At 36.7% G+C, this 23398-nt stretch overlaps 5 protein-coding genes across 8 annotated transcripts; 4 read left to right on the forward strand and 1 right to left on the reverse strand.

Annotated features, from left to right (window-relative positions):
• Positions 1-301: 301 nt before the first annotated feature.
• Positions 302-6737, forward strand: LOC118262305 (cholinesterase 1). 4 transcript variants are annotated; one of them, XM_050697646.1, is made up of 4 exons: positions 303-527; positions 1745-3030; positions 3275-3331; positions 6030-6737. In XM_050697646.1, the coding sequence occupies exons 1-4, from the start codon at positions 348-350 to the stop codon at positions 6169-6171; spliced, it is 1665 nt and encodes a 554-aa protein (XP_050553603.1). In that variant the 5' UTR covers positions 303-347; the 3' UTR covers positions 6172-6737. The 4 variants fall into 4 exon arrangements, with proteins under 4 accessions (XP_035429431.2, XP_050553603.1, XP_035429429.2 ...); XM_035573538.2 differs by lacking the exons at positions 1745-3030; positions 3275-3331 and adding an exon at positions 4372-5654 and having other exon boundaries at positions 302-527; positions 5973-6737; XM_035573536.2 differs by lacking the exon at positions 3275-3331 and having other exon boundaries at positions 5973-6737.
• Positions 6738-8067: 1330 nt separating this feature from the next.
• Positions 8068-10961, forward strand: LOC118262722 (esterase FE4-like). The gene is made up of 3 exons (XM_035574289.2): positions 8068-8303; positions 8680-9962; positions 10712-10961. Exons 1-3 carry the CDS (start codon positions 8124-8126, stop codon positions 10899-10901), a joined length of 1653 nt encoding a protein of 550 aa, XP_035430182.2. The 5' UTR covers positions 8068-8123; the 3' UTR covers positions 10902-10961.
• A 2696-nt stretch (positions 10962-13657) lies between these two features.
• Positions 13658-15951, forward strand: LOC118262879 (cholinesterase 1). Its single transcript, XM_035574527.2, has 3 exons — positions 13658-13868; positions 14139-15415; positions 15698-15951. The coding sequence occupies exons 1-3, from the start codon at positions 13689-13691 to the stop codon at positions 15903-15905; spliced, it is 1665 nt and encodes a 554-aa protein (XP_035430420.2). The 5' UTR covers positions 13658-13688; the 3' UTR covers positions 15906-15951.
• Positions 15952-17169: 1218 nt separating this feature from the next.
• Positions 17170-19626, forward strand: LOC118262600 (esterase FE4-like). The gene is made up of 3 exons (XM_035574110.2): positions 17170-17485; positions 17855-19119; positions 19425-19626. The coding sequence occupies exons 1-3, from the start codon at positions 17306-17308 to the stop codon at positions 19615-19617; spliced, it is 1638 nt and encodes a 545-aa protein (XP_035430003.2). The 5' UTR covers positions 17170-17305; the 3' UTR covers positions 19618-19626.
• A 589-nt stretch (positions 19627-20215) lies between these two features.
• On the reverse strand, positions 20216-22997 carry LOC118263068 (cholinesterase 1). The gene is made up of 3 exons (XM_050697366.1): positions 22717-22997; positions 21322-22598; positions 20216-20911 (listed from the first exon to the last, which is right to left on the reverse strand). The coding sequence occupies exons 1-3, from the start codon at positions 22894-22896 to the stop codon at positions 20671-20673; spliced, it is 1698 nt and encodes a 565-aa protein (XP_050553323.1). The 5' UTR covers positions 22897-22997; the 3' UTR covers positions 20216-20670.
• Between the last annotated feature and the right edge of the window lie 401 nt (positions 22998-23398).

Here is a 23398-nt window from a genome sequence, read left to right on the forward strand (position 1 = left end):
TGAGATAAAATAACATTACGTTCAGCCTAGTTATTTTTACACAGGAAAATAATTATAAACACAGTAGTTAACGTTAAACTGTATTGTATATTTTTTTAACCAAACCGAATTATTTTATACTTCCAGTTACCTTATAAATTAACACCTTAAATGTCTTTTAATCCAATGACTTAGTTCTATGATATAAATCAATAATTAAATACGTATTATCTTAAAAAAATCATTATCGAGAAAATTCTATTTTATCGATCCAAAGCATTATCAGCATTATTAGTACGAACTAATAATATAAAACAGGCATAGTGCCGGCACATTGATCAGTAATAATTCAGTCGGCAGACGGCGCCATGCAGTGGCAGACGTGTGTGTTACTGTTGTGTGCGACGGCCATATTGGCGGACGACGAATGGCGGGAAGTGAAAACTGCACAGGGGGTTGTGCGCGGGCGCAAGCACCCGACCGAGGATATATACACCTTCTATAATATACCATACGCTACAGCTCCTGTTGGCGTTGACAAATTCAAGGTAGGCATTATATCTGTATTCTAATATTTAGTTGAATAAAAAGTAGTCTTTAACTGTTATAGCAAAGTAAACCAAAGGTGCATACATTAAAAAAATAAAAGAAAGAAAATAAACGGAATGCTTAAATAAACTGACTTTATTTATAATCTGCACTAAGTACATGTGATTATAGGAATGGGAAGACTTTATATTTGTTAGGTTTATCACATGTCTTATTATACTTTACCACCTTACCTACTACCATAACATAAGTAATACCGGTCAGAAAACCGTACTTTGTACCGAATTAAATACCGAAAAAAACGAAATCTGTTTTGTTAATAAAACATTATTTATAGATAGTAAAGTAGATATATTCGAAAACAATGTTGATTGTGTGTTCCACTTATTATAAGATGTAGGTAAATACTATAATCGCTTTTATATAAGATACCTACAAGTAGATTTATAATAGGTTGTTGTAGCATATATTGAAAAATGAAGCTCATACTTTAAAGTACATAATATATGGAAATAATATGAGGTACCTACATATTTATACGTTGTTATTTACATTTTTTTTTTACAAAATACAGTACAATAAATCAGACTTGTTTTCTTATCTTATGATTTATATAACTGGACAAAGTTCTTGTAGTAACATAATATCTGTACACTTAGTACGAGTTTGTTTTACGTTGAACGAAAACAAAACGAGAGCGCGATCGGCGCTCTGATTGGCCGGTGCGAATGAACCAATCAATCACAGAGCCGAACGCGCTCTCGTTTCGATATCGTTATACGTAAAACAAACTCATACTAAGCCTTCTGATATTTAAACATTTTGTTTACGCACAATGACTTAACACATTTATGCGGTGTGTAGCGATGCAGTGCTATTATTATCAATTCGTTATCCATCAATTTTAAAGTTGGTGATAATAGTGAAGAAGTTTATTTATATCCTTCACCTAAACAGTTAAAGATAAGTATTCGATATAAAAGACAAACAACGTCTTTAAGTCATACAATTGTATTTTATTCTAAGTACATATTTTGTTGATGAACATACTATTTTCACCTTTAAAACAATGAAAGAGAGAAGAAGCAATAATTAAAAGCTTAAAAAAATTACCTATTTCGCAATAAACGATACCTCTCGAGTTACTATTAACATACTCTATAAGCCAGGACAAGTAAAATTCACATATGTATTGTATATATTATCCTTTTTCCAGGCACCCATTCACCCACCAGTATGGTTGCAACCATATGACGCCATTGACAAACATGTGGTTTGTCCTCAACCTATATTCCCAATGTCTGATCTTCAACCATGTAACTTAGTGCAACAAGAAAATTGTCTGAGTGCTAATGTTTTTGTACCAAACACAAACAAGAAGAATCTTTCCGTGGTAGTGTATGTTCATGGAGGAGCTTTTATTATGGGATGGGGAGAAATGTTTAAAGCCACACAGTTGATGAATAACAAAGATATTATTGTCGTTACGTTCAACTATCGACTGGGAGTCCACGGCTTCCTCTGTCTCGGCACTGAAGACGCACCAGGCAATGCTGGAATGAAAGACCAAGTAGCATTGTTGCGCTGGGTGCAGAAGAACATCGCTAGCTTTGGTGGTAATCCAGATGACGTCAATATCATAGGATACAGTGCGGGATCAGCATCAGTAGACCTGCTAATGCTCTCCAAGGCAGCCGAAGGATTGTTCCATAGAGTTGTACCAGAAAGTGGTGGAAACCTTGCTGCATTTTCAATCCAAAGAGATCCTGTAGAGATTGCCAAAACATTCGCAAGACAACTGAACTTTACTAACGTAGATGATATTTATGCTCTTGGAGAGTTCTACAAGACAGCTTCTTTAGAATTGTTGACTTCAGATCCATTTTTTGATAAGACTGATTCTACTTTCATGTTCTCTCCATGTGTGGAGCGCAAAATGGGACAAGAGACATTCCTGACGGAATCTCCACTAACCATATTGAAGAACGGCAAGTACAAGAAGCTACCAGTATTGTATGGTTTCGCTGAGATGGAAGGACTGCTACGTATTGATTTCTTCCCATTATGGAAGCAAAAGATGAATGAGAAATTTTCTGATTTCCTGCCTGCTGACCTTAAATTTGAATCTGAAGAAGAAAGGGAAGAAGTAGCCAATAAAGTTAAGAGATTTTACTTTGGTGATGAGCCTGTCAGTGAAGACAATATTTTGGAATACGTGAATTTCTTTTCGGATGTAATTTTTACATACCCAATGCTTTGGGCAACCAAATTGCACGTAGAGGCAGGCAACAATGAAATATATTTGTATGAATACTCATTTGTTGACGAAGATGTTCCTGAAGTGCCACATACTAAAATAAGAGGTGCTAACCACTGCGCTCAGTCGATGGCCATAATGGATGGTAAAAATATGACACATAGAGATGAATCTTTGGCGACTCCTGAGTTTCAGAAAATGAAGAAGACGATGCGAGAAATTTGGTACAACTTTATTAAAACTGGGTATGTATTCATACTAATTTTCTCAACTTTAAATTTTTTAGGGTTTTCTATTCGTTTCGAATGTCATAATAAATATTATGGTCGATAGCTAATTTGCAAAGTTATAGTAATTAAATATTCGGATTACCGAAACTCAATTTTTTTAACATCGTAACGAAAATTACAAATTTTCAGTGCCGGTAGGTACATTAAATAAATAATGTGTCTTCGTCATCTTAGTTTAATTATTATGTTTATTTTTCAGAAAACCTGTGCCTGAAGGGTCGTCGCTGCCTGCGTGGCCCGCTGCCGGCGCTGACAGGTCACCGCACATGTCGCTGGGGCAGAAGATAGAGCTGCGCGGAGTACTGCTGGAAGAACGCACACGCTTCTGGGATGACATCTACCAGAGATACTACAGGGAGCCTGTACCACCACCAAAACCGCCACCAAAACCACACTCCGAATTGTAAAACAAGACTGCATTATTCGTATGTGTAGCAATAACATGAGAATTGTATTTGTAATGAAGTATTAGAATTGTATTAGTTGCCAATAATTTTAATTTTGTTTTTTTTTAATACTTTTTTATATAGGGTTAATGGTATAGTTTTAATAGTTAAATATTGGGATAAAACAAGAGATTAGTATTTTATGTGTTTTATTAATTGTTTTGGCTTTATATACAAAACAAGCTTCTGCTAGCGGCTTCGCCCGTGTTCCCGTGGGATAAATAGTGGCCTATGTGCTATTGCTGTTACAGACAATAATGTATCCCAATCCCTTTAGACATTTTGACGTAACAACAAACGAACACATAAACTTTCACATGTATTAGGATTTAATAAGGTGCTTTAAGTGTATGTAATACACACTCGAAGATGAGTTTTAATGTATTTTTAATTTTGTAAATAAATATTTTTACTCATTTCATAGTTTTATTTTTTCAGCAGAAGTAGTAAAGCTATTCTTATTTTCTTTCTTAAAAATGACATTAATTAGTATGTTACGTACGGTTTACGTATGTGACGTTTGCCACATATCCTAATAGGCCAGTGGGCCTAGTGGCTTCTTCTGGGCACGATTCCACATTCAGACATGACTTTATTTAAAAAGTCAGTATTTTTGGAAATCTTCTGACCAATAAGTAGAGCACTGTAGTACATTACAATCAATTATGTTGAATTAAATAACCTGTGCTGTCTCACTGTATCCATCAGGTTAGTTCTGATCAGTAGCATATTCACAGCGAAAAGGTTTTGTACTCCTTCATGGTTTTTTCTTCTACTATGTGTCTTCGGTGTATCGATAAACAATAATAATTCACTGATTAAGCTAAAATCATTACTTGACTTGTTCCAGGCACCTCTCCCACCACCGGTGTGGCAGGAGCCATATGATGCCGTTGACAAGTCAGTGATTTGTCCACAAGCAGTAGCATATCCCGGCTTTATACCGAACCACATGGTAACAAAGGATAATTGTTTAATTGCTAACGTCTATGTACCAAATACGAATAAGAAAAATCTCTCAGTAGCCGTTTATGTTCACGGAGGAGCTTTTATAATTGGATACGGAGATGCAATAAAATATACACACCTGATGAATACAAAAGACATGATCATCGTAACGTTTAATTATCGACTTGGAGTCCACGGCTTCCTCTGTCTCGGCACTGAAGACGCGCCAGGCAATGCTGGAATGAAAGACCAAGTAGCATTGTTGCGCTGGGTACAGAAGAACATCGCCAGCTTTGGTGGTAATCCAGATGACGTCACCATTCTAGGGTATAGTGCAGGGTCCGCGTCAGTAGACCTGTTAATGCTTTCCAAGTCAGCACAAGGATTGTTCCACAGAGTTGTACCAGAAAGTGGTGGCAACCTTGCTGCATTTTCAATTCAACGAGACCCTCTAGAAATTGCCAAAACTTATGCGAGGAAACTACACTTCTCTGATGTCAATGATATCGATTCATTGGGACATTTCTATCAAACGACTTCATTAGAAGTGTTACTATCAGATGCATTTTTTGATAGAACTGATTCTACTTTTATGTTCTCTCCGTGTGTGGAGCGTGACATTGGAGTAGAAACGTTCCTGACAGAATCTCCTCTCAGCATATTGAAGGGAGGAAACTACAGCAAGGTACCTGTTCTATATGGTTTCGCTAACATGGAAGGATTATTCCGCGTCGACCTCTTTAATATTTGGAAAACCAAAATGAATACAAAGTTTTCTGATTTCTTGCCAGCTGACTTGCAATTTAAATCTGAAAGAGAAAGAGAAGAAGTCGCCAATAAGATTAAGAAGTTTTACTTTGGTGATAAGCCGGTTAGCGAAGATAATATTTTAGGTTACGTTAATTACTTTTCGGATGTCATATTTACATATCCAATGCTTTGGGCTACTAAGTTACACGTGGAGGCAGGCAACAACCAAGTTTATTTGTATGAATACTCATTTGTGGATGAAGAGGTTCCCGTGGTACAATATACTGATGTACAAGGTGCCAACCACTGCGCTCAATCAATGGCTGTGGGTGACGGCAAGAACTTCACACACTTAGACGAATCACTTGCTACTCCTGAGTTACAGAATATGAAGAAGATAATGCGAGAAATATGGCACAACTTTATTACAACTGGGTAATTATTACTTTGTTGCTTACACATAATTTAGATAATCATATTATACATTGTAATTCGTATATTTTTTTTATATAAATGTCTCCTGCTACTTATTGTAAGAAATAAGTAGTTCCAGTAGCACACTTTTTAATTTATACTACTTGACCTGATGACTAAAATCACTTAAGTCTTACGTAATCAATAACATCAATCCTATCCTATATCTATATATCCTATTGTATTTTTTTGTTTAAAGAATAGTTAAATAGTTCTTCAATTGTTAAAATACGGTCCTCCAATTTTTTGTCAGTTATTAAACTATAACAAATCTTTCAGAAAACCTGTGCCTGAAGGGTCGTCGCTGCCTGCATGGCCCGCTGCCGGCGCTGACAGGTCTCCGCACATGTCGCTGGGGCAGAAGATAGAGCTGCGCGGAGTACTGCTGGAAGAACGCACACGCTTCTGGGATGACATCTACCAGAGATACTACAGGGAGCCTGTACCTCCATCACCAGCGTCGCATTTTGAGTTATAATAGAATTTTAAAGTGTTTTAAATAGCATGTCAATAATATTACCTGCTTCTTGGTTAATGATTAGATACTGTGGTTGTCTAGTATTTATTTTTTAATTTTAAATAGACGTTGCCCCACACTAGGATTTTCTCCTGTGTCGTAGGTGTGTTTACAAACATACAAGTTCACATACACATGACAACCAGACTCGAAACAACAATTTGTGGATAACACAAAGAGTTGCTCCGTGCGGGAATGGAACCTGCTACAAATAGCACGGCAGCCAACCGTGCAGTCAATATGGAAGATATTGTTCCTTTATTTTGTTTGTTAGTTGACCGATACCCAAATAACTAAGTATAATGGAGTGTCAGTCGATTAATGAGTGGCTGAAGATCGTAATTATGGAAATTGATAGGGCTATGAAAATAAATAATGTATGAACATGATATTTATTTGCTCCATTAGTTAGATCGAGGACATGTATGTTTGTAAAATTAATGGATTATAATTTGAACAAAGTACCTTGTTAGTTTTTATGTATTAAACGAATGTCGATGGGGCTTTATTAAAACTATTTTATTACACTGTATTTTTTATTTGAGTAATATTATTATTCTTACGTATTTAAGGAATTATTTGCCTTCTGTGTCAAAATCATAATGTTCCGATACCATTTGTTTAGTCAGTTCTAACATCCGTTAAATATATGCTAAAAAAAACAAATATATGTTATACATTCCTAACAATGTACGATAACATATGTACATACCATACTTCAACAAGTCTAAAATTAGCCAAAGACGACGTATGGCAGCTGATTTAAAAGTTTAAGTTAATACTTTTCCTGTTGGCGCAGTCATTGCCCCTTGATAAATAATGGTCAACAGAAAAACACATTACAAATACCTATACGTTTTATGAATTTTGTGTTTTCCTGGAGTGTACACTTGTAGTTATCCGGTTGATATGAATAGGTACCTCATCATGATCATCACCAGGCCATGTTTGTCCACGCTGGACAATGCTCTTTTTATCTAACCACAGCCAGTCACCTTGCGGATATCGTCACTTCATCTAGCTGGAGGGTACTCTACACTACGTTTGCCTAGACGTGATCTCCACTCCAGAACATACCCAGCAGTTGTCGATACTGCGACAAATGTGACCAGCCTACTGCCATTTCAGCTTACTAATCCTTTAGGCCATGTCGATAACTTTAGTTCTTTGTCGGATCACTTCGTTTAGGATTCGAACCTTCAAAGAGACTCCGAGTATAGTCCATGGCATAGGTATCTACTGTCTAAGTATTATATCTATGTTCCATGTAATAAATCCCATACATTAAAGACGCCTTATGTCTTTAAAAAACCAGTTCTAAATTGTAACACTGAACTAGTCCAGGATGGGGAGCTAGGTTTTTATTGGGTCATTATCATCACCAGTCCGACTCGGTCGCAGAATTGACAACATCCTTATTAAATTACGTATTTGCACGCGACTTTAGAGGTCACGAAACAAGGACTAATGGTTTGTTAAAACGTGTTCAGTTGTTCTTAAAACTAGCTATTTTTGGACACTGAAGGAAATTTGTATGCAATTCAAATTGTATGTATTTATATGCAATTAACATAGTTGAAATAAAGGATCAGCTTGTGGTCCATCATAATTCACTTCAACGTAGGACATCAAAACTAAGAAGTTATGTTGAAACAATTTAGAAAAGATAAGATCATATGAACCCTTAATACTGAGAACAACAACTCTCTACTAGTACGAAGAACGAAGTCCACTGGCAGATAATAAATAAACATATTTAGCCAACTTGTTATGTGTATTAAGATGTCGAAATAATTTAAATTAAGTCGGAATTATTAGAACAGGTTATATTTTTAGTAATCATTAATTTTGGCTCTCCAAAATATTGATTAGTATCTAAACGTCCTTAGTCGGTATATCACTATTATTTGAAGATGTTGTATTTTTTGCTGTTATTGTTGTGTTCGGTGACATTTAGCAACCAAACTGAAGATGATTGGAAACTAGTACATACAACACAGGGACCTGTACGTGGTCGCAAGGATCCTGACGGCATATATGTATTTTATGGCATACCATATGCCACTGCTCCGACTGCTGAAGACAAATTCAAGGTAAACTCTTTAAATGAGTGAGTTTATACAATTAGATTATGTGTGTTAGTGTAAACGATCTACTTACCAGGGCAGGGTCTTAGTATCAATTTCATGTACGTAGCTACCTGTACTAACACAATTCTAGATACATGTGTAGAGATATAAATAATTCACGCTACACACATTCAGTTTTAACTGTACAGTAGAGTAGTTAATTGTAGGTCCATACAGCCTACACACGTTACGATTTAACTGTGAAATTAGACCTGTACATTTGGACTGTCTAGTTAAAATAAGTAAGTTGTGTAGCCTGAATTAGACATAGTGAACAGGACCTAGAGAATGATATTTTCCTACCAACGAACATAACTAAAAAGTAATTTCAATATTTTAGGCTCCTCTTCCACCACCAAAATGGGAAGAACCATTAGATGCAATAGACAAAGGTGTGGTATGTCCACAAGCATTATTCGGAGCACAGGCATCAAAATTATCTATACAAGAGGATTGTCTTATTGCCAACATCTATGTACCAGATACTGAAGAGAAAAACCTTTCCGTCATGGTACATATTCACGGAGGTGCTCTAAGATATGGCTTTGGTAACTCATATACAGCTAAAAATCTTATGAAAAGTAAAAAGCTTATTGTTGTAAACTTTAATTACCGACTTGGTATTCATGGATTCCTTTGTTTGGGAACTGAGAGTGTTCCGGGCAACGCAGGCTTTAAAGACATGATTGCAGCACTACGCTGGGTTAAAAAGAATATCGCTAGTTTTGGTGGAAACCCCAATGACGTCACTATCTCAGGTTACAGCGCAGGAGCTACTGCTGCAGATCTATTAATCTTATCCAAATCTAGCCAAGGACTGTTTCAGAAGGTCATCATAGAAAGTGGGTCAAACTTAGCTGCATTTGCCGTCCAATTAAATCCGCTGCAAAATGCTAAGACCCACGCAAAATCTTTGAATTTCACTGGAGATCCAAATGATATGAATTTGGTAGAAAAGTTCTATACATATGCTTCTTACGAAACATTAACAAAGCAAGCATTCAAACCTAGAAAAGACTCGACGTACCTATTCACGGCGTGTGTTGAACGTGATATTGGAACTAACGAAGTATTTTTACATGATTCCCCGATAAATATTTTACAAAAAGGCGATTTCATAAAGGTACCAATGCTATATGGATTTGCCAATATGGAAGGATTGTTACGGATACCAAACTTCGATATTTGGAGCAACGACATGGATAAAATGTTCTTTGACTATCTCCCTGGTGATTTGGCTTTTAATAGCGATACAGAAAAGTATGAAGTTGCAAAGAAGATTAAAGAATTTTACTTCCATGAAGAGCCTGTAAGCCGTAATAATATAATTGGATACGTTAATTATTTCACTGATGTGATGGCTGCCTATCCGTCGTTAAAATCAGTACAACTTAATTTACAAAGTGGTAACAAGAGAATATATTTATACGAATACTCCTTTGTGGATGATGATACGCCATTTGTTCCTTATACAAAAATAAAAGGCGCGTCTCATTGTGCGCAAACGCTGGCTGTGTTGGATGGAGTTTCGGAAACGAATTCAGATGAACGCAACGCTTCACTTGAACTTCAAAATATGAAGACAATCATGAGAGAGATGTGGCATAACTTTATTACTAATGGGTAAGGATTTTATATGTATTCATACACATGTGCAACGTCACGCCTTTTACCCCCGAAGGGGTAGGCAAAGGTACACATTACGGCACGTAATGCCGCTATACAGTGTACACCTAATTCTCACCATTTCTGTTATAAGTCTCATATAATAAGGAGTGAGCCTATTGTCATATACTGGGCACAATTGCGGAATCCGTGCTACTAATGAGAAATTTTCGAAAAACCGAAATAAGCCCAATGTTACTTTGTCCGACACGTGTGACCACTCGACCAACAAACAAGTATTCATACATATATAAAGTATTTTATTTTAATGTTGCCACTTGCGGTATTCTGCCCCAACCATTAACGGGCTCTGAAACTAAGATAAATGGACATTGCTTAGAACGTAAGTACATTAACCGCGCTGTCGGACACCACACTACTTATTATCTTCTATTAGTGCAGAATAAAGACGATCATTAATGTTGTATTGTCTCATGAATAATGCGTTAAATAAAATGAGCATTACTAAGTAAGTAGGAATATAGCCACTCTTAAAATGTATGGGTAACGTCTGCCCAGATATATTAATAGCCCAGATATGCCCAGCCTCTGCCCAGATATGTTTTTGACGTTCAAAAGTACCTTCCAGGTCTATTTGAAATAAATAATTTTGACTTTGACTTTGATTTTTAAATCCTTTTTAGATTTGCTTTCAATAGTTTTCGGTCGGCAGTTAAAGACTTAAGAATATATGTTTATCTTTTCAGAGAGCCTGTACCTCAAAACTCGTCTCTACCTGGATGGCCAGCAGTAAGTGCCAGTAAATCCTCGTACATGTCTCTGGGACAGGCGGTGGAGCTTCGAGAGGGTCTACTGTCAGACCGAGTTGGGTTCTGGAGTGATGTCTACGATAAACACTACCGACAACCTGTACCGCCACCAGTGTCACAATTCTGATTGAAAATACGTGGGTTATGTAATGTGTTTATGTACAAAAATAAACATATCAATCAATTTTTACACTCCTTGACATCGTCTACTAGTGTATTATTTACTAACTGTTACCCGCGACTTCCACGTAGAATGATGACTTCTGACAGAATACGGTATTGTACGAATATGTTTTGTACAGTAAAAGTTGTTTGAGTTACTCAGTACACCACCTACGTGCCACTAAAATTCCTGTCAAAATCGATCCAACCATTTTAGAGATTAGCCAGAACAAACAATTAGATAGACACACAAACATTGTAAAAAATTTGATCTGCATGTATCGTATGTATATTCATATGCACGTAGTAAAGAGCGGTGATTACAATACTACAAACACTCCAATTTTATTTATTAGTCTAGATTGGCATCTCTCAGTTCTCTCTTGTATAAGACGTTTCGCTATAATGTCCAATCTCACTTGATAATTAAAAGGAAATAACAATTTACTTATCTTTGAAAATAAAGTCGATGGATAGTTCATATCAATTAGGTATAAGTTTTGTAAAATAAAGATTAGAGAAATGGATTAGAAAATAAATACAAGCCCGTATGAACATTATCAACAGTTTTATTCCTATATCATAACTTTATGATAAGACATTTCACTAAGCGCTTGTTTCATCACCTTCATATAAGTGCCCGATAAACTTAAATTACATCCTTAATTTAAAATTATCTGATACCTAGCTGCTATCCAGACTCCAAATCCTAAACGTTACGTTTTAAACATACAGAAATTAATTATGTTATTCTAACTCACATAATTGTTTGACAAGGAAACTTGTAGTCCGTAGTTCATAGTTCAGAGTTACGTAGATAACTACTTAATAATAGCAACAAACAAGAAAATTATTAGGTAAGTATACCCATTGACCTTCCATCATAGTAATATGCATGTAACTAAGTACATATGTATAAATAAACAAATTTTGCGAGCAAAGACTCACAATATATTCATATAGTATATTTAAAAAAGTTATTTATTGAGATATTTCCAAGCGATTTGTTAACTATATACTTATATATTTTCATAAATTGTTTGTTTACTATATATATGCAAAAATATGTATTCACACTCTGAGTGATTTCCATTTCAGTAGAGCGTCAAACTAAAATTGTTAACCTCCTGTTTATTTGAGCATGTTTAATTAGCAGGTTTACCGGGGTTCCGGCTCGAAGGGCAGGAATAGAAACGGGGTGGTTTTAGCTCAGTAAGAGTCTGACACTCCTACTCGCCTCGCCCAATGCGGGAAAAGTCATTGGATGATTTTCCCCCTAAAAAAAGCATTTTTAATTAAATAAAGCAGTCAAGTGGAAAATTAAACAATTAACTTTTTTTTAAAAAACGATGTTGTTCCAACAAAATGATCTTGTTATATCTAATTGTCTTTTTTAAGCTACAAGCTTAACGTATGTATTAAATGCGTAAGACATCCAAAACATAACTAAACGTAATTTCTTAATATTTGTTAGGAAGTTCAATAAAATTGCCTAAAACCTAGTTAAATCATATTAGTTGACATAATAAAAATCATAGTTAGTTACTCGTGTAACGAAATTACATAATAACATTATATGAGTACGATACGATAGCTAATCCATATAGTACCGTAATCTGTTCGAAATTAGTTATCAGCTTAGGAACAAGACTTGGCAATCTATTTACTGATAAAAACCTTGTTTGTATCACAATCCTTGCCTTTCCAACATCTAAACTAGCTAAGTTAATTTATAAATTAGTTTATTTGGGAGTAAAGCGTAGATTGTAAGTGTGTATTAGTTAACTTAATTATATATGTATGCATGCATAGTTAATAATAATTGTATTTTTAAGTATTCATATGAGGGTGGCATGTTCGTGATTATTATGAACAAACCCTCCTTAATAAATAAAGATTTAAAAACAATGCCCAACTAATACAGAACATTTTAGTAACAACACGAATAAACATATAAAACACCCAATTACTATAGTAATTTAAATAATACTCCATGACTCCACAAAATATGATGAGGAACTTGTAAAAACCTGTCATAATGGAGATATTTTTTGAATCAACATCAACACAATGCCTGGCTGATCTATGTAATTATAGTTTAAGGTCATTGTACATACACATGTATGGGTGCTTTAATGTTTTTATTATGGGACTGACCACATATAACAACAATAGTCATATGCTACGCAAACATTGGTCAAGTAGTTAATCTCCGAAAATATTCATAAGGATTTTACGAACAGGCATATAATTGATAAATAAAAATTTTATTATATTGTATAAACCGGTAAACGAGCAGACGAATCACCTGATGGTAAGCAATCGTCGCCGCCCATGGACACCCGAAACACCAGAGGCGTTACAAGCGCGTTACCGGCATTCTGGAGGTTAGGAATTTAAGGGTTGTTGGGGAATTGAGGAATGGGAAGATTGGGAAGGGGCGTAATTGGGCCTCCGGTTACCACACTCACACAACGAAACAACACAAGCGTTGTTTCACGTCGGTTTTCTGTTAAGCCGTGGTATAACTCCAGTCGAGCCGGCCCATGGCTCTTCCACACTTAAATAATACCAGTCTACTAACTACAAAATCAATACGTAATGGTTGTAATCAATAGAAATACAATCAAGTAAGTAAATACGATTTACTCAAATGTTATTAATTCATTAGCGTTAAGTAGATAAGATAAGTCATAAGACACGATATCAAGTAGTCGGTAGTGCAATTACACGTCAGTGTAAAACAGTAGCCATGAAAGCGAAGCTGTGTGTGTTACTATTATATTTAGCAACAGTTCTAGCCAGTGATGAATGGCTGGAAGTGAAGACTGCGCAAGGACTGGTGCGCGGACGCAAACATGCTGCCGGTGGAACGTACGTGTTCTACAATGTACCCTACGCCACAGCCCCCAGAGGAACAGATAAATTCAAGGTATTAAACATGATGTTGTAGTGGATATGACTTAAAACAATAAGTTTAAAAAAATAACGTTTTAGGCAGAAATATCTATTGGTTCCTTCTGTTTCTGAAACAAACGTAAATCAATTGTATGTTATTCAGCGTATATCTGTTATAAACCGTTCCATTACTATTAAAATAACCAAAACGTCTCTAAAAGTCTCAGTTATAAGTGAAATTATATGTGGTAAACTGAATTGCCTCTGCCGATTGAGTTTAATTATTGTTTGTATAACATTTCAGGCACCCCTCCCTCCAGCTGTGCGGCCTGATCCATACGATGCAGTCAACGAAAATATTATATGCCCACAATTTCACTTGGAAGGTGAAATAATGCCCAAATACTTGGTGCGCCATGAGGACTGCCTTGTTGCCACTATTTACGTCCCTATTACTGAAAAGAAAGATCTCTCAGTCATGGTATACGTTCATGGCGGTGGCTTTGTAATTGGCTATGGCGACATGATGAGAGCGCTGAATTTAATGGATAAAAATGATATGATTTTCATCACATTTAATTATCGCCTAGGAATTCACGGATTCCTTTGCTTGGGTACTGAAGATGTACCAGGTAATGCCGGTATGAAAGATCAAGTAGCCTTACTGCGCTGGGTACAAGAGAATATTGCTAACTTTGGCGGTAACCCTAATGACGTCACACTGGCCGGTGGTAGTGCAGGTTCTGCGGCTGTTGATCTAATGATGCTCTCTAAATCAGCAGAAGGTTTATTCCATAAAGTGATACCAGAAAGTGGTGGAAATCTCGCTGCATTTGCTGTTCAGAGGGATCCAGTAGAAATAGCAAGATCTCACGCCAAGAAATTTAATTTTACCAAAGCAGACGACATTAATTCTTTAGAATATTTTTACAAGATGGCCCCAATGGAATTACTAACAGCAGATCCATTTTTCGATAGAACTGATGCTACTTTTGTTTTCGGACCCTGTGTGGAGCGGGATACAAAAGACGCATTCTTGACAGAATCTCCTCTAAGTATACTGAAGAAAGGGAACTATAAGAAAGTACCGTTGTTGTATGGTTTCGCCAATATGGAAGGCCTAATGCGTATCGACTTCTTCGACTACTGGAAGAATAAGATGAATGAGAACTTTGCTGATTTCTTGCCAGCTGACTTGCAATTTGATTCAGATGAAGAAAGAGACGAAGTAATCAATAAAATAAAGAAGTTTTACTTTGATGATAAACCAGTGGGTGAAGACAACATCTTGGGTTACGTCGATTTCTTCTCGGATGTTCTATTTACTTATCCCATGTTGCGCGCAGTAAAGTTACACGTGGAAGCTGGCCATGATCAAGTATACTTGTACGAATTTTCTTACGTTGATGAGAATACTCCTGTAGTGCCAAACACTGAAGTTAAAGGTGCTAACCACTGCGCCCAAACAACAGCGGTAATGGATGGTAACATTTTAGACAAAAGTGAATTGAAAATGTCTGATAGATATAAGAAAGTGAAGAAAATGGTGCGAGAACTTTGGCATAACTTTATTACGACTGGGTAAGCATTTTGAACCTTAATACTTGTTTTAGTTGCAAAGTTCCTTGTTTAATAGCTCACTGTTTGTTCACATGTTTGTGGATCTTCAACTAAAACTGACGACATAATCAATCAATTTAAAATTAATAGTACTTAAAGAAATCGCACCGTGGTCAACTTTACTACAATTATTACTTGGTATCACATTAAAGTAGACGAATCACTTACAGTTTCACTATTGACCAAACTTTAACTTATGATAACATAGAAGACTTTAACATAAGTTTTTTGTGTCTCTTTCAGGAAACCAGTACCTGAGGGATCATCACTGCCTGAGTGGCCAGCAGCCGGCGTAGACAGATCTCCTCATATGTCTATAAACGATGACTTGGAACTCCGCGGTGTTCTGCTAGAAGAACGCACTCGTTTCTGGGACGAAATTTACGAGAAACACTACAGGGATGCCATGCCACCACCACCACCCCCTCCTAAATCACGGGTCGAATTATAAAATTGAATATTAACTTATTTAATATATTTTTTTTGTAAAGAAATTATTATGATGTTTTCTATTTCAAAACAAACAAAACATCAGGTGACATGGTGGCCAAGCGCCGTCCTGTTAAGAAAAAAAAACTTTGGTATGTTTCATTGACGCCACGCGCTTTTTTATATTCAGCAACTGTCTAATAGCTATATTGCATTTACCTTGTGATCCGTAATAATATTCATTTGTTTTCCTTGCCCAACAAGCTTACAGTCATTCTAGCTAAAAATATTTCTTACCCCACTAGTAACGCCATCTCTCGAGACAATATAATATCTTAGCACAACCGCTTGCATGATATTTGGCCTGCGTTGGACCTATGAATGATGGTAGTTGATTTCTTAATAAAATAATATTTTATGTCATAATGATAACTGATAAACATAAAAAATTGAGCAATCACACTGTCATACTCGGGGAATAACATCCTGCATTAGAATTGTTACCAAAAAACCGAAGGTAACAAGTATTAAATTATTATTAATATTTTATAACAGACCCAGCAGACCTTGTCCTGGCCAAATACAACGCCATCTACAATTTATACATGAGACTCCATTAAATTTGTAATAAACAAAATTGACGTCAGTCTGACACGTTTTTCTGACTGTGTTTATACACAATCAGAAAAATGACACTTATGATCTGTAATTTATTATAACGTGTGATTACTTCATTTTCACGTCAATGTCACGATTTCAGCTAAATTGCTATTAATTTTTGGTCCAAATAACATCATTTTGTAACTACGTATTTCCGTATATCTACACTAATAATAAAACAAGTTTCGATGGATGTTTGTTTTTGAATAATGGGAGAATGGGTGAATCTGGATGAATATTGGCACACAAAGTTAGACACCTTTTCATCGTAAGGTAAATCGGGTGAAGCCGTTGGTAAAAGCTAATACATGCATTAAGCATATAGCAAGACCAAAAAGCTTACAGGCGAAATAAATGGGTTGAGTCACATTGGGTGCATGTCTAGTGAAGGATACCTAGCACCCAGCTTCACTGACGGACAGACTGACAGACTATTATTTATTTCTTTATATGTTGACATTTCAAATGTACCTGTAATGTATTTATGGTTTAATTGGAATAAATGATTTGACTTTGACTTGACGTATCTACGTTTTTTTATATACTTAGAAACTATTTTCGAAAACAAAATTCTTCTAACAAAAACGTTAGATTCAAAATGGATCAAATACGGACATAGTCAGAGGCACTACTAGTTTTTAACTCTAATTAAGTAGAAAATAATGTATGTATGTAATGTACATTGAATCAAGTATGCTGTAATTACGGGTAGCCTTGTTGGGCCGTCTGTGTCAAATTTTGTATCAGTTCAAATCCGACATTATGAAGTGTATCGTGTGTGTTTTCCTATTCTATTTAGCGGTGGTAATGACCACTGAAGAATGGCGAGAAGTGAAAATTGCGCAAGGAACACTGCGCGGACGCAAACATCCCGAAACGGATGTATTTGTCTTTTACGGTGTACCCTACGCCACCACCCCTGTTGGAGTCAATAAGTTTAAGGTATATTTTAGCCACTAGTTCAAAGAAAGTATAGAGTTCCTGTTATCAACTTTTTAGTATCAAAAATTTAGAAAGCTCAATACTTTTGCTTGACCAATAGTAGTTTTGATATAGGTACACCATACTGTTTATCTATCAACAATGTTAATCAATTTGGTTAACAGAGGCACAGACCTCGACTTTTCTATAAAATAATTCTGATGTCGTAACTTCATTGCTGTTTTCTAGTCTAATTTTTTTCTATAGGTACTAAGTATGTAATTGTATTATGACATGCGAAGAACTTCGATCAATATAACTACTAACAACAAGTTAAAAAGAACAGAAAACAAGAATTAATTTATGTACAAAGAAAGCTTTTTTTTTCAGGCACCGCTTCCGCCTCCACAATGGTCAGAACCGTATGATGCTATCGATGAAAATATTGCATGTCCACAGCACGGATTGTTAGGTGAATACAACTACCAAAGTTTTCGTATTGAAGAAGATTGCCTTATCGCCAATATCTATGTTCCCGAGACAGACAAAAAGAATCTCTCAGTTGTTGTGTACGTACACGGGGGCGGCTTCGTTTTAGGGTTTGGTAATATGATCAAACCACTACATTTACTAGAGAAGAAAGATATAATTGCAGTCACATTCAACTATAGACTCGGTATTCACGGGTTCCTATGTCTCGGTACCGAGGACGCACCAGGCAATGCTGGCATGAAGGACCAGGTAGCGCTGCTAAAATGGGTACATCAGAACATTGCTAGCTTTGGCGGTAACCCTGATGACGTCACTCTCGTAGGTAACAGTGCGGGATCTGCATCAGTAGACTTACTAATGCTCTCTAAGGCAGCCGAAGGATTATTCCACCGAGCTGTACCTGAGAGTGGCGGTAATCTTGCTGCTTTTACAATTCAAAGCGATCCTGTGGAGAACGCCAAATCGTTTCTGAGACAAGTCAACTACACTAAGGTTGACAATATTTGCGACATAGAAGAGTTCTACAAAACAGCTCCACTAGAATTATTAATTTCAGATGCATTTTTCGAAAGAACTGATTCCACCTTCCTTTTCTCACCATGCGTGGAACGCGATACCGAAGGCGCATTCCTAACAGAAGCCCCTCTGAGTATACTAAAAAAAGGAAACTACAAGAAGTTACCTCTACTATACGGATTCGCTAATATGGAAGGTTTATTTCGTATCGATTTCTTTGATAGCTGGAAAAACAAGATGAACGAGAACTTTTCTGATTTCCTGACACCTGATTTGAAGTTTCAATCCGAAAGTGAAAGAAAACAAGTCGCTAATGAGATTAAAAAGTTCTATTTTGGTGAGAAGCCGGTGGACAATGATAGCACAATAGCCTTTGTCAATTACTTTTCGGACGTTCTGTTTACTCACCCTATACTCTGGGCAGCGAAGTATTACGTCGAAGGTGGAAACAAGGAAGTTTACTTATATGAATACTCATTTGTTGACGAGGACTCTCCACTGGTACCTCACACTCATTTACGGGGAGCAAGCCATTGTGCACAAACAGCGGCAGTAGTAGATGATGAAGATGAAAGCAAATTGTCACAAAAATATCAGGATATGAAGAAAACTATGCGCGAAATCTGGTACAATTTCATTAAAACTGGGTAAATATTTTTTTCATTACATATCTGCTCAATGTATACTTACTTTTTTGTAATATAAGCCGGTAAACGAGCATACGGATCACCTGGGTAAGCAATCACCGCCGCCCATGGACACCCGAAACACAAGAGGCGTTACCGGCACATTGGGGTCTTTTGGGGGTTTAAGGGGAAACGAGGATTGGGAAGATTGGAAAGGGGAGTAGTTGAACCCCCGGTAACTTCACTCGCACAACGAAATACAACGCACGTCGGTTTTCTATGAGTTTACATTTAGTTATTTATATTCCCTTACTTTGTTGTTTCAGAAAACCTGTACCCGAAGGTTCATTATTGCCTGCGTGGCCAGCAGCAGGACCCGACAGATCACCATATATGAAGCTGAATGAAACGTTGGAACTAGGTGGGATCCTCTTAGAAGAACGAACTCGCTTCTGGGACGATATTTATGAAAAATATTACCGAGAACCCGAAGTGCCTCCAGCGTCACCGAAATGCTAAGAAAAATCGTGAAAAGATTATTGTTTAACATTTCACTTGGTATAGTTATTAACATTAAATTTATTAAAATCATTAAATACTACACCTACTTTTCATCAGATAAAACGTTGGTATAAAGTGTGAAATAACGCTTGCGTTGTTTCGCTCTGAAAATAATTACGATGGACTTTTAACATCTCTGAAGTTTCTGGTAGTGCTCATCACTTAGTTCCTTCACTTACCATCAGATGATCTATTTCTTCGTTTACCCACTATCTATTCCTTACAGACCGGTAGTAAGCGTTGATCGAGTTAAAAAACTTACAAACAAAACAAGAATTCAACGAACTCAATAATTATAATTATCGAAAATGTACATCATTGTTAAAAAATATTACATTATTTTTCTGCCAGATATTTATGGTTTTCAACAAAAAGTTTTTTGAAGTAAAAATGTATTTATACGGTAACACAAATAAATAAACCACGTAGTGTATGTAATACAGAAGAGTGGAAATATATTATTTACACTCTTCCTGCTTTTCCTGGTTATTTTAACGTGGGCTACGAGTATTTATTGATAAAGAAAAAAAAATTGTTTATTCACACATTTATTCTCTCAACAAAAATAATTTATAATACACTATAACTTTATAATTACCAGTCTTCTCGATTTAAAAGTTACAAATACATTACACGACTACTGAACATTAAGGATTCGATTAATAATTATAATCGATTTGAAGGCTGGTTGATCTAAGCCTAAGACAAGTAGGTTTTAGTAGATTAGTAGATACTAATATTTAAACTCTAGTATAGAGATTAAGTTAAGATATTCTTGGAAAGATACACTCTATTAATTAGACAAAGAATTTTTTGTACGATATAGTGAAGATGGTTTATATATTAAAGTAAGGCCTATGATCAGCAGTGGACGTCCTGTGGCTGATCTGATTATGATGATAGTAATAGTAAAGATTTCTTTACCAACCTTGAAGATTAGACCTGAGATCTTGTAGTTAGCTGGTCTCACTAGAGGCAACGATTGAAACCACTCTTTACAATATATAAGAATTAATAAGAAAAAAAATCCAAAGAATTGTTGTATGAGAAAGGTTTGGGTATTTCAAAGCTTGGCACTGGTGGTGGTGAGGCGTCCCTGTAGTGCTTTTGGTAGATTTCGTCCCAGAACCTGGTACTTTCTTCCACGTACATGTTGTGTAGCTGGACGTTAAGGTCTAGGGACAGGTAGGGCGCCCTCCCCGCGCCAGCTGGTGGCCACTCGGGCAATACTGAGTCTTCGGGCACAGGCTTACTGAAAGTTATATAAAGAAGATAAGAATGGTGTAATTGCAAAACCGAAAAGTCAAGAATTACTTAACAGAAGAAATGCAAGGTACTTATATTTATATTTTTCATTCGTGATCATGGCGCTTGCAACAGTGCCGAACTATCGGGAAACTCATAGACATGATAAATATCCCGTTTCGAGTTCTAATACTAGTGCTAGGTATAGATAATGTACAAAAATCAATTGCAGAATGTGCATTAGGTCATCTGGCGAACAATACATGTTTAATTTGGGCTGATGTGCTCATCTCTCTGTTTATGCCTTCGAGTCACAACAAAAATCATATAATTATGTGGCTTTCTTTGTCTTCACCATTGCCGCAAACCTTCCTTATTACAAAAACGTGAAAAGTGAATTATAAAAGCAGTGCTCACCCAGACACGATAAAGCTGTGCCAAATTTTACGAACTATGGCCCTCATATTCCGATATTCAGGAGTCGAGAAGCTTTCACTTTTGCCATTCATATTATCTAACCACGCAATCGACTGAGCACCATGTTCAGCACTTCGTTTTATACTATGGCTGTCTGTAGTACTTCCATTGTCGGAAAATGTATACTCATATAAATAAACTTCTTTGTGTCCAGCCTCCGCATGCAACTTCACAGCTCGAAGCATAGGATAAGTAAATAGAACATCGGAGAAAAAGTCAATATATCCAAACACTGTATCTTTATGTACCGGTTCATTCCCAAAATAAAACTTCTTAACACTTAGGGCTACTTCTTCCTTTTCTGCTTCAGATTTAAACGCCAAGTCAGCTGGCAGAAAATCAGAAAACTTGTCATTCATCTTTTCTTTCCAAATATCAAACATGTCTATTCGAAGTAAACCTTCCATGCTCGAGAAGCCATACAATATGGGTACCTTCACGTAGTTGCCCTTCTTCAGTATTCGTAGAGGAGATTCTACCAAGAATGCTTCAGCTCCTGTGGCACGCTCCACACAAGGCGCGAAAACAAAAGTAGAGTCAGTTTGATCGAACAACGTAAGTGATGTCAACAGCTCCATCGAAGCTGTTCTATAGAATAGATCTAAAGCATAAGTGTCATCGGTTTTCCTGAAATTTAGTCTTCTGGCGTGATTCTTTGCAGTTTCTAAAGGATCTCTTTGTACTGCAAACGCGGCAAGGCTCCCACCGCTCTCAGGTATAACTCGGTGAAACAGTCCCGTGGCTAAATTAGAGAGCATTATAAGGTCGACTGCAGCAGAACCTGCGCTACTACCGGCCAGTGTGACGTCATTAGGATTTCCTCCGAAACTGGCAATATTTTCTTGCACCCAGCGCAGCAGAGCTACCTGATCTTTGATGCCAGCATTTCCTGGAGCGCCTTCTGTGCCTAGACAAAGAAACCCGTGTACGCTGAGGCGGTAGTTGAACGTGACCATAATTATGTCGTTTGACTTCATTAGCTGGGTACCTTTATTCATGTTTCCATAACCAATTAAGAAAGCGCCTCCGTGAACGTATACAAGGACTGACAGGTTTTTTTCGACAGTGTCTGGCACAAAAACATTGGCAACCAAACAATTTTCCTGCATCCTTACGTGTTCCAACAGCAGTTCAACAACTATTTTGTTTTGTGGACAGATGATGCTCCTGTCTATGGCCTCAAACGGTTTCTTCCAGGTTGGTGGTGGAAGAGGTGCCTGGAGAAAGAAAAACATAGCTGAGTAACTGGTTACTTTAGAATTGATTACGAAACCTGTTGTTTACAGCTTACACCAGTACACTTCCTAAATAAGAGAGACACAAGAGTCATTTTACCTTAAATTTGTCAACACCAACAGGTGCTGTGGCGTAGGGTATGTTGTAAAACGCGTACACTTCTTCATTCGGCTGTTTGAGTCCGCGCACGGGTCCTTGCGGCGTATTCACTTGCAGCCAATCTTCGTTAGCCGAAATAGCTAGCACACTCACTAGAAATACACACGTCTGCAGCTGCATTATCACGATAATAGACTGACCTCATAGTAAAATTACAAAACAATCAATGGAGTAGCCTTATTTTCTTTTGTTGATACAATTAACATGATCGTTGAATATGAGATTGCTATCTCGAAACACTAACACTATTGTGTCACCTGTGACTACGTGTCTGAAATGTTTGTGTTATCCATTCACTATTTTACTATTGTCTTCATAGTTACGTTATTTACGGATTAAAAACATACACATCCCTTTTCTTGGTAGATTTTTTCAGTTATGGTAATAATTTACGAAATGTTAGAAAACTTTATCTTGCAATATTAAATATAAAAATGCACTTCCATCCCCATCATATAGATCGTTGGCAGACCACGACTGGGCACATCTGACGAAACTTTCTGTCTTGCACAGCAAAACTGTACAATCGAGTTGTTGTCGGCTGTATTTCCAAACCTTCAACCGGCAACCTGTATTTCCTCTGGTGTTGCAGGTGTCCATATGCGTGTTAATCATCTCCGCC

This window comes from Spodoptera frugiperda, chromosome 12 (assembly GCF_023101765.2).
Source record: "Spodoptera frugiperda isolate SF20-4 chromosome 12, AGI-APGP_CSIRO_Sfru_2.0, whole genome shotgun sequence".
Taxonomy (NCBI): Eukaryota; Metazoa; Arthropoda; class Insecta; order Lepidoptera; family Noctuidae; genus Spodoptera; species Spodoptera frugiperda.

Coding starts and splice junctions, on each gene's coding strand:
- LOC118263068 (XM_050697366.1), bottom strand. CDS start 22,896: ATGCAGCTGCAGACGTGTGTATTTCTAGTGAGTGTGCTAGCTATTTCG. Junction 22,599..22,716: donor TTGGTGTTGACAAATTTAAG/GTAAAATGACTC, acceptor TTCTTTCTCCAG/GCACCTCTTCCACCACCAAC. Junction 20,912..21,321: donor CACAGCTTTATCGTGTCTGG/GTGAGCACTGCT, acceptor TATAACTTTCAG/TAAGCCTGTGCCCGAAGACT.
- LOC118262600 (XM_035574110.2), top strand. CDS start 17,306: ATGAAGTGTATCGTGTGTGTTTTCCTATTCTATTTAGCGGTGGTAATG. Junction 17,486..17,854: donor TTGGAGTCAATAAGTTTAAG/GTATATTTTAGC, acceptor TTTTTTTTTCAG/GCACCGCTTCCGCCTCCACA. Junction 19,120..19,424: donor TACAATTTCATTAAAACTGG/GTAAATATTTTT, acceptor TTGTTGTTTCAG/AAAACCTGTACCCGAAGGTT.
- LOC118262879 (XM_035574527.2), top strand. CDS start 13,689: ATGAAAGCGAAGCTGTGTGTGTTACTATTATATTTAGCAACAGTTCTA. Junction 13,869..14,138: donor GAGGAACAGATAAATTCAAG/GTATTAAACATG, acceptor ATAACATTTCAG/GCACCCCTCCCTCCAGCTGT. Junction 15,416..15,697: donor CATAACTTTATTACGACTGG/GTAAGCATTTTG, acceptor TGTCTCTTTCAG/GAAACCAGTACCTGAGGGAT.
- LOC118262305 (XM_035573535.2), top strand. CDS start 348: ATGCAGTGGCAGACGTGTGTGTTACTGTTGTGTGCGACGGCCATATTG. Junction 528..1,744: donor TTGGCGTTGACAAATTCAAG/GTAGGCATTATA, acceptor TCCTTTTTCCAG/GCACCCATTCACCCACCAGT. Junction 3,031..3,274: donor TACAACTTTATTAAAACTGG/GTATGTATTCAT, acceptor TTTATTTTTCAG/AAAACCTGTGCCTGAAGGGT.
- LOC118262722 (XM_035574289.2), top strand. CDS start 8,124: ATGTTGTATTTTTTGCTGTTATTGTTGTGTTCGGTGACATTTAGCAAC. Junction 8,304..8,679: donor CTGCTGAAGACAAATTCAAG/GTAAACTCTTTA, acceptor TCAATATTTTAG/GCTCCTCTTCCACCACCAAA. Junction 9,963..10,711: donor CATAACTTTATTACTAATGG/GTAAGGATTTTA, acceptor TTATCTTTTCAG/AGAGCCTGTACCTCAAAACT.